This window comes from Nicotiana tabacum, chromosome 17 (genome assembly GCF_000715075.1).
Source record: "Nicotiana tabacum cultivar K326 chromosome 17, ASM71507v2, whole genome shotgun sequence".
Taxonomy (NCBI): domain Eukaryota; kingdom Viridiplantae; phylum Streptophyta; class Magnoliopsida; order Solanales; family Solanaceae; genus Nicotiana; species Nicotiana tabacum.
This window is the reverse complement of record NC_134096.1, coordinates 139,886,538-139,896,910: the sequence shown is the minus strand read 5'-3', so window position 1 is coordinate 139,896,910 and position 10,373 is coordinate 139,886,538. Positions and strand designations below refer to the sequence as shown.

Sequence of the window (10,373 nt, the reverse complement as noted above, 5' to 3'; positions counted from 1 at the left end):
GCTGTGAAGGCACAGGCACTGAATCTCCTTTCATATCTTTTTTTCCACGTTGGCTATCTCAGAGCACCATTAGTGCCAAATTTAGATATACTAATTCGCTAACATTTGTATCTTATCAAGCAAATGGTAGATGAAATGAGAGTAAGAGAGAATAACAAAAAAGGAGAAGATATATAGTAATTTGAGATAGGAAGTTCAAGTTAAGAGTCATAAACACAAAAGGTACAATTCTTCTAAGAATGGGAAGGACCCAACAATAGCCATGTACTCAATCTGAATTACAGCGGTGAATATCGTAAACAGGACATATATATCAATGATCTCGTGATTAGTTGGAGTTGAAGCGTAAGATGATAAATTTGTATGGTACAACAATATACAAATTAAAAAATAAATTTCGTACAAATTTGACACGTCTACAACATCATATAAACTAAAAATAAATTTTATACAACTAATTATATAATATACAACTTATTTATAACTTATTTACAACTTTCATACATACTAAAAATAAATTTCATACAACTAATTATACAGTATACACTTATTTACTTTATTACATGAAAAAATTGTTGGCTTCAAATCTTCAACTTCGAAGTGGTGTTGCTTATGACTTGAAATCTTCAGCTTCAGTGCTCTGCCTCAAACATCTCATAATGAGGTGTCCTAATGGACTTGAGTGCTTGAGCTTTTATAAGCTTGGTCAAACACTAATTGTTTCTCAAATTAATTAGCCAAACACAAAGTGTTTTTCAAATTAATTAGCCAAACATAAATTGTTTCTCACTAAAATTACTTTTTTGAAAAGCACTTTTCAAAATAAGCAGATTTTAGAAGCTTGGCCAAACATGCTACTATTAGATAATTTTTTGAAAATTTTCACTAACTGAAATACGAAATAGTTTTTTGGTACTAGCCTAGGGCTCTCGGCGCAAGTTAAGTAAACGTACGCCGACGACGGCGGCCATGGCCAGAGGGCGAGGACGTCCGAAAAAATAAGCAATTGTAACAGTGGAGAGCTCAGTCAGTGCTAGGGTGATAGCCGAAACCCTAGAAAATGGTAGCAAGCAACGAGTAATTATGCATTTAGCAACCCAATTCACATCTCTGTCTCCGCTGATCTCGGCAAATAAAACGATCACCGGAGTTAAGAAATTGAATTTAAATAGACCACAGCTGCAATTGACAGGAATTAACGAACAACAACAAGCAACGCAGCTCAAACAACCAGAATTAAGGTAACCTGAGCCGACAACAAAGGATAAGCCCTGGATTCCACCTGGTCTAGGTTATTCACTCGTAATCGTGTAACAACTAACGGTATGTCTCTAGATTACATAGTGCCAAAATTGGTTGAAGTAAATCTTATGGTCAAGCTTGATAAGGAAGAAACCAATAGGGAAGCTGATAAATGGAAGGCTACTCTAGTAGTATATGTGATAGGTGAAACACCAGGATATAACTATATGAAACGATATATGACCCAAAATTAGAATATGGTGGTAGAACTTGATGTGTATTATCATGAAGAAGGCTGTTATATTGTTAAATTCCAATCGATAACAGATCTGAATGAAGTACAATATGCAGGCCCATATAGCATTAACAACAAACCTATGATATTGAAACAATGATGCCTAGAGTTTGATTTTAATGTTGAGTTCCTTACAGAGTTACCTTTGTGGGTTAAATTTCCTAGCCTACCTATGAGTTGCTGGAGCCGAGATTCTTTGAATAGGATAGCTAGTGCAATTGGTGTTCCAAAGTATGCAGATGAATGCATAACAAAGCAAACTAGAATTTCATTTGCTAGAATGCTTATAGAGGTTAATGTCACCAAGCCACTGCCAACTAAAGTGACTGTGATGGATCCATCAGAAAAAATATTTCAGCAATCAGTTGTATTTGAATGAAAGCTAGATTACTGTAAAGAATACCTAATTGATAGGGCATAATTGTGCTAAGCAGAAAATGAAGGACTCAAAAAAGAAGGATCATATGAATATCAACATTCAAAAAATGAGGCAAGAACCTAAGAAAGTGGTGCCAACCTGGGTACCAAAGGTGGATAAACGAGCTCCACCTGATCCTATTGATGAACATAAGGAAGCTAACTGTGAAGTAGCCACTACACGAGTTCAGCATCTAGTAGAGAGTTCAGAAATAGAGGAATTGAATCCACAGGCTAAAGAGAAGCAACTACTAAAAGGGAAGGCAGCCAAGGCAATTAATGGTCGACCTGTAAACCAATTGGTTGAGGTTGCTATCCCAGTGAGAAATGAGTTTGATACAATGTGAAGATGTTGTGACGACATAACTCCTATCTTCTGACATAGGCGAGGGTTCATATGTAATCATTAATGTCTTGGCTAGTATGAAATGTGAGGGGAGTAAATAAGAGATATAAACAGAAAGAATTAGCTAAATATCTCAAAGAAAACAAAGTCAAAGTAGCAGGATTAGTGGAGACAAGGGTGAAAGAGCATAAAGCAAAAGAAATAAATAATAAAATTATTCCAGGTTGGGGAATTGAAACCAACTATAACCATGCAAAGAATGGTAAGATTTGATTACTTTGGGACAATAATGCTTACAAGATTAAAGTTCTGAAGAAAGAAGCACAACTTATTCACTGTAAAGTGATGAGCAGGAACCAACAAATAGACTGTGAAATGACAATTGTCTATGGGTACAATACAATGGAGCAAAAGAAAGAACTATGGCAACAATTAGTTAGTTTGTCTTAAGCAACTACTAAATCATGGCTTATTTGGGGAGAATTCAACTCTATCTTAATTCCACAAGATAGATTGCAAGGAGCAATAGTTACGAGCCTTGAGATAAAGGATTTTGCAGAGTGTATCCAACAACTGATACTGAATGAACTGCCCTGGAAAGGAGACTACTATACCTGGAAAAACAAGCAATAAGGGGGAGATATAATATGGAGCAGAATAGACAGAGTTGTGGGAAATGATGAATGGATGATGAAATTTGGTCACTTGACCAATGAATATAAACTCCAACATATATCAGATCATTGCACTATGATGATAGCTACTAATATCAGGGAACCAAGGATCAGAGCTTAGTTTAAATTCTTCAATATGTGGACAACTCATGAGAACTTTCTTCACTTAGTAGAGGAAAACTGGAAATAGAGGCTTCACCTACACAAGATGAGGAATATCTGGATGAAACATAAGGAACTAAGGGAGAAACTAAAAATACTAAATGAGACTGAGTTCAAAGAAGTAGCAACAATAATCAACCAAGCAAGAGAAGATCTTCAAGAAATACAACTCATATAAACTTAAAATAAATTTTATGCAACTAATTATATAATTATACAATATACATTTATTTGCAACTAATCTACAACTTATCTACAACATTCATACATTATTTTTACCAGTTAAAATACATCTACAATAACATACAACTTAAATAATATTTTTATATAAAATTTATACAATATGTCTTTTGTATATATTTTGTATATGATTTGTATATATTTTATATATGATTTGTATATATTTTGTAAGTGGTGTGTTCTTCTTCCTCTTTGAAATTTCAATTAAAACTTTCCCTCTTAATATAATTTTGTTACATATGAACAACTTTATATAAAAAAAATAGTATTGATAACTTAAATACAAATTTTATACAACGATTCATACATTATACAACTATTTTTTAACTTTCATACAACATTCAAATAAAAATATATATATATATATAACTACAACAGAATACAATTTACATACAAGTATAATATAATTTTACTACAATTTCGTAGTATATTGTATGTCATGTGTTCTTCTTCTTCTTTTTCTTCTTCTTCTTCTTCTTCTTCTTCTTCTTCTTCTTCTTCGACGAGTTTCAATCTAAAATTCAGCCAAAATCAAGTTTAATCTTCACCAAACACCCTCAAAATTGAGATATAAACTCCAAATAATATTTCCAATTATTTGCAACAACACCCAATCCAAGCAAATAATAGTTTTTAAAAACTCAAATTCGAATTCAAAGCTTCAAAGCTTTTTAATGGCTATCAATGGTGGAGAGTCAAACACCTTCAAAATTTATTGATTGACAATTTCAATTTGAACACCAATTGTGCAACATAAATGAGAGATAGAGAGAGAGAGAGAGAGAGAGAGAGAGAGAGAGAGAGAGAGAGAGAGAGAGAGAGAGAGAGAGAGAACGTAGATGGAAAATAACTGATTCCTTATTCAATTCCTAACATAACGGGATACACATTTAAAACTAATTTATATATAATTGATAAATTGCATATGGCCATGTAATTAAGTTAAAACTTGATTAGGAAGGGTAATAAAGTTTCATATGTAGTATAGGAAGGTAAAAAGTATAAAAAAAAATTCTTAATTTATATGAACTGATAACATAAAATTTTACTTAAAATATCAAGTTATTAAAATAGTTATGAATAGTTTATTAGACGATGCTACTTTTCGTTCAAAATAAATGCTTCTAAGTTTTTGACACGTGCATTAAGAGAATCACTTAATAGCATTAATATAAGTGTTATTTAACTAAGTCATTCTTTATATCTTCTCAAATTACTCTTTATATATACTCATATTTTGTAGATCATTTATTGGTTCAAGGATAATTTGGAAAAATACTAATTAAAGCCTTCTTGATTTTTCAAAGTCATAATTACTTTTGCCAAATTAATTTAGCTCAAATAAAGTATTTTCGATCATAGGGAAGTCCATGAAAGCTACTAAATGTACTGATAAGATACCAGTAATGCCTCATTAATTAGGAAAATAACTTTACAAGCAAGGTCATTACTTATTTTTCTTTTTCACATTATGTTAGACTCTATTTTGCTTTACTATTTTATTTTTATAAGATTTTGAGAGATGGGTATTGCTAAAGTTAGATTAATATTAATTTACAGTTATAGAAATGAAAGATCAATTTTAATTTAAAACCATGAGCTTCCCTTGTTTACCAAAAAGAAAGGACTTTAATTTTATTTTATAAGATTTTAAAAATAAATACGCTGAAGTTAGATATATTTTTCTTTATTATGACGGAAAGACATATGAGTTTTAATTAAAAAGAAACTACGAAGAAATATATTTTTATTTACTATGAAGTCCTCGTTCGAGAAGGAAAAATTCGAGACTACATGCGCCCAAAATATAAGCTAGACATGATACTTATAAATTTGTGAGAAGGCGAAAGTTAAATTTTATGAAATTTCAACTTCAAATAATTCTTTTTCCACCTTTTCTGATGATGTCCTAAATAGAATTCATATTAATTAATCATTCTCCATATACAACTGTAAATGAATAAAAACTACTAATAATATAATCTAACTTTAAAATATTTATGTTAAACTCATACATATTGCTAAGTATTCTATTATTTTTTGCTCATTCAAGTACTCTCTTTGTATGTTTCTATACTATTTTCTCTAAATAAAAGTATTCGACGTAAAAGATGACAACCTAAATTATGCTTTAATATACGTATAAAAGATCATTAGAATTCTAAATAATTTTATGTAGTTTTCCACTTTTAATTTACATTTAGTGCACTCAAACTAAATTACAGTACTTCAAATCAAATACTAATTTTTACATATAGATAACAGTGTAAGACTACACCCAGTGGTAATCAAAGCAGCATTAGTCACATATGAATAACAATTTTAAATGGGCCCCATTTCTTCAATGAGTTGTACAATACAAATAGCTATACAAACTCAGATGGGACCCACATCTCCATAAAAGCTTTTGGAAACTTTGGTGATGTATGATGAGATATGCAAGGGGCAATTTTGTCTAAGTCATTCAAAGATTTATATGGCAACTACAGTAAGATGCCATTTCGGCCAATCACATTGCTCCATTTTAATAATTGAATTTACCAAAACGTCCTTGAGTTGCCAACCAGGCATGTTGACCTCCTGTGTGCTTATTCCCTCTTATTAATAGTTAGATTAGAATTAGAATATTATGCACACTGTCCATACTTGTTTTATTTTTTTCTTTAGGTGCATATACTGTGAATTTCATTAATAACCATTGTATCTCTAATTAACTGATTCCTTACCTTCTGGCTACCAAATAAAGAAGAGGTATAAATCCCGTGCATTTTGATTCTTTCCTTTTGGATCAGAGTCCATAGCGTAAGGTCAACGACCCCAAAAGTTTCTGTGAAATGCGCCTTACATTGAATTTTGCAGGTGAACTTCGAACTCCTTTTAAAGTTTAATTATGCTTTTTAGCTTTTACTTATAATCTGTTTTAATCTGACTCAAAAACTATGAAACCATTTTCTCACCACTCTTCAACACCAAAGAGAGAATAAGCAGCACTCTTTTGGTTACCTAGAAAACACAAGTCGCGAGAACACCAAAAGAAAAACATTCGTGCCCTAAAAAAAAAGGCCTTAAGGTTTCATCAAACCAATATATATTACTAACTTGTTTTCACATGGGATTGACCCTACCTGGACAACAATCATATGCCAACATGAAGGCACAAGGAAACAGCACACAGATCAGACAATTCATTCCAAGAACTCTGGTTTTTTAAACTTATCTTCCTGGTTTGAAACAACATTTTGAAATGAGAAAAACACACTACAGATGTTACGATTAGGAAATGGACTACCCTGCAATGCTGCAAAGTGAAGGACAAATAAAACAGGGCAACAGCAATTCGCTTGTACAATGAGCAGATTAAAAGTAAGTTAGATGAGAAATCTAGTCATTTGAGAAGCCAAAGCCATAAATGTTTCTCCCCCCAGCGAAATGAACCAAACACGTAATAACACTAAAAGTAAACTTGAGCAGATGTTGGGGTAAACATCTACTCATTCAGTAAATTGGTCCCAAACTTGGTCTGCCCAAGCTGTATTATGGATACAGAATGGCAGGGTAAACTAAATTTATAAATGTTGAAAAAAAACTAAATTTAAAAATCTCACACTAAGAGAAGCAAAAGACGTCCTGTCGACAAATAATACTATATAGACAACAACCTAATCCTAAAAATACAGACTGCTGATTTATGCACTGAAAATACTAATAAAGTAAAAGATAAACAATTGAAATAAAGAGAAAGGAGAGAAAAGAAATAAAGAGTAAGGTAGAGTCCATATCTAACAATTTTATATCAAGGCATCTGTGCTATATGTCCATAACACTTTGGCAAAATTATAGCAAGGCATTTGCTAGATGTCTATAAACAACTTGTCACCCTCAAAGATCGATATAGGGCCAATAGATTAATACACTGGAACCAATTAAAACATTATAACGTGTGACTCGTTGGCCATTGCACTTGTGGTCCTAAGCCAAATATCTTTCCAACTAAAGCTCCATCGAAAGCACAAACCAAGAACAGAGAAAGAGAGATTTGATAGATTCAGAAACACATCCAATAACAAATAAACATATATACAAATCTCAAGACAAATGTTTGGTTTTATGCACAAGTCATGAATTATATGTATCCCAGTCAAATGTAGGTTGTGAGAACACCTCATAATCAGTCGGCCCTTCAACAATGTTGTCAACAGTCTGTATGCCTTGTAATAGAGCTGGCTGAAAAGCATCATTATCAGAAGGCAAAATTTTATACATCACTAACAACCCGAGTGTGAATATGGCTTGAAGCTTTGTTGAGTCTCCTCGTACAGAAAAGAAAAGTAGCATTGCCAGGAGAAACAAGTCAACACAAAACCTCATGATACTCAATACAGTATCCATCAACCTCCCATCATTACCGGCAGGGAAACCGCGCACTCTGTATACAAACAGGAAGTTGTACTTGTCAACCACATACCTGTACCCAAAGTAAACTGCACCAACAGGAACCACGAGAGGAGCAAATGAACAATAGATCAGGGTCAGGGCGAATATTGTCAAATTGAAAGCATAATATTGCGCAAAATCAAACTTTGGCTTTGGAACTGGTGAGGTTCGGCTGACTGGAGGGTATTCAGACAAATCTTGTCCTGGGAAATCAATTCCATCTGGAGAGGAATCATTTAAAAATCCATTGTTGTCAACCACAGTTGAACTCCTTTCATGAATTAGAGGCCTCTCCAAGCTATCAATGTCTTGATTTTCCAAAGGATAGTCCTCGCTCCTTTCTGGTACCAGCTGAAGCATGTCATTTTTTCGAAACTTTTGAAGCTGCTTCTTAATCCAAGGAATTGGAGCTAATAAATCAAAAGATATACCCAAGAAACTGCTTGTAATTAAAAATGCAAGAGACGAGAGGCATGTCCTTGTCAAAAAAGAAGCAGTCATGTATTGTTCAATCTTTTTGCAATCTTCTCCATCCAAATAACAGCGACCCATGCTTAAGAGTGCACCCTCAAGTGATGATTCGACCAGGGCTCTAAGGAGAATGAGATTTACTAGAAAGAAGCAAACCATTTTCAATAGTGCAGCCCTTTGCTCACCAGATACAGTAAGATGTCGTTCAAATTTTGAAAGATAAGAAAGAACTGAAGGGATAACAATATACATGCTCACAAAAATAAGAACATTGGGCAAAAATTGAAATATTATTGTTGCCAGCCAGCTCGAGCCCTGCACCCAGTTCAGCCACATTTGAGCATGATCCATTGCTTCAGCATTGATTATTCGCCCTGCACTTTGGATGGCACTAATCACAGCGAGTGGAGAGCTGCAGAACAACAGCATCAACAGTAGGCATGTGTTCACCAGCACTCTGCGTAACCTTAAAGAGAACTTTGTCGAACCCAAGTGGTTCCAGTATATGTCAGTTAGCTAAAGGAGCTCTTTCTACTTTCCACTGGTTCCTCTGTAGTTGCAACTCCACGACTGAAAAGAACCGACCATATCGCCTCCTCTTCTCATTTCGGAGATCCTGGACAGCCTTATTAGCTGTAAAGACATCCTTAAACACAACAAAAGCTACACCAGCACCTCTTGCCCGCCCTTCTTTATAAGATGCCATTTCCATCTCCAAATCAGCTCTCAGCTCTTGCAATTTTCTCAACCTCTCTTCATCTGAGAAACCCAATTGATCAACAACACGATACCAAATATCCTTGGCCTTTCTCCACAGAAAGCGCAGTCGCTCAAACAAACCCCATCCATTCACACTATCATTATCATCCTCTTCCTCCTCATTCAAATAACCCCGTGACTCAATCCTTGACACTAATTTGGAGATATCTTCCCGAACCTTCACCAACTCTGTCGCTAAATCATCTAACGCACACAAATCCATGGGCACAACTACTCTATACACCTTGCCCGGATACTTATGCTGAAAATAATCCACCAATGGTGTCTTATCAAAACCTAAGGTTTTAGGTACTCCCTGCACCATAATTGTAAAAATTGTACTACTATTTGTAACAGGCCCACTTGGATTTCCATAGCCATCTCTAAGCCTAGTAATTTTCAACCTTTCTTGTATTTCACTAATACCATAATGTACCAAAACAACAACAATAACAACAAATATAAAGTGAATCCAGAGTAAAGGAGAACCTTTTTCTATATGATTTATTGTAGTCTTTGAAAACTGATCAGCCATAGGAGCCTTTCCAGCATGAATATTCAACGGCAGCATTACAGCAAGGGCAAGGAAGGCAAGGAATAATAGCAGCGCCGAGCTGCCGCCTTCAATAAGGAGAAATTGGGCGGCGTCAGCACCGCAGTGGCGGGCGATTTCACGGCCAGTGGCGTGCCAGGCGGCGAGAAGCTTAGAGGCGATGGCGGTGGGACCCGGCATGCGACGGTGATCGCTTCGAAGCTTAACGAAGATGAAAATGAAAAGGCAAGTGAAGGCTCCGACGGCAGAGATATTAAGCAGGTACTGGATGTTACCGTACCAAGAGGCATCGTAATTAAAATCATCACCGCCGGACGGCGGAGGTGAGAAAGTGGAGCTGGTGGTAAAAGCGGCCATGGAAGGTGGGTCAGCAGAGGAAATGTAAGGGATCATATTGAATTGAGATAGGGTTTGAATTTGAGATTAGGGTTTTGGCGGGTCGCTTAATTGCAGAAACCGGTGGGGAATTGACCCGAGAAAAATGTCAAAAGGTGATTCCTTTGGTGTTAAGATCTGATGTCAGGTGTAAAACCCCCTGTTCCTGTGCTGACTATCATAATGACACAATTAGCAATAAGTAGTTTTAAAAGTGCTTTAACCATGTGGAAAAGAAAGGAAAGAGGTACTCTTAAGTCTTAACGCCCACACAACCGAAAATGGTAGGCCCAATAAAGATCTACAGAAGGCCCAAAGAAGCAACTCTGCTAAAGGACCAAATACGGTTCTGAGGCCCATAAGCTGAAGGATTTAGTTATGGTCTCAAATTTGGCACCATTTTTC

At 35.0% G+C, this 10,373-nt stretch overlaps 1 protein-coding gene across 1 annotated transcript; it reads right to left on the bottom strand.

Annotated features, from left to right (window-relative positions):
- Window positions 1–7,396: 7,396 nt before the first annotated feature.
- LOC107828202 (hyperosmolality-gated Ca2+ permeable channel 4.1) lies at window positions 7,397–10,159 on the bottom strand. The gene is given in 2 exon segments (XM_016655474.2): window positions 7,397–8,794; window positions 8,796–10,159. Coding segments are annotated over 2 exon segments (2,493 nt in total). The 5' UTR covers window positions 9,987–10,159; the 3' UTR covers window positions 7,397–7,492.
- Between the last annotated feature and the right edge of the window lie 214 nt (window positions 10,160–10,373).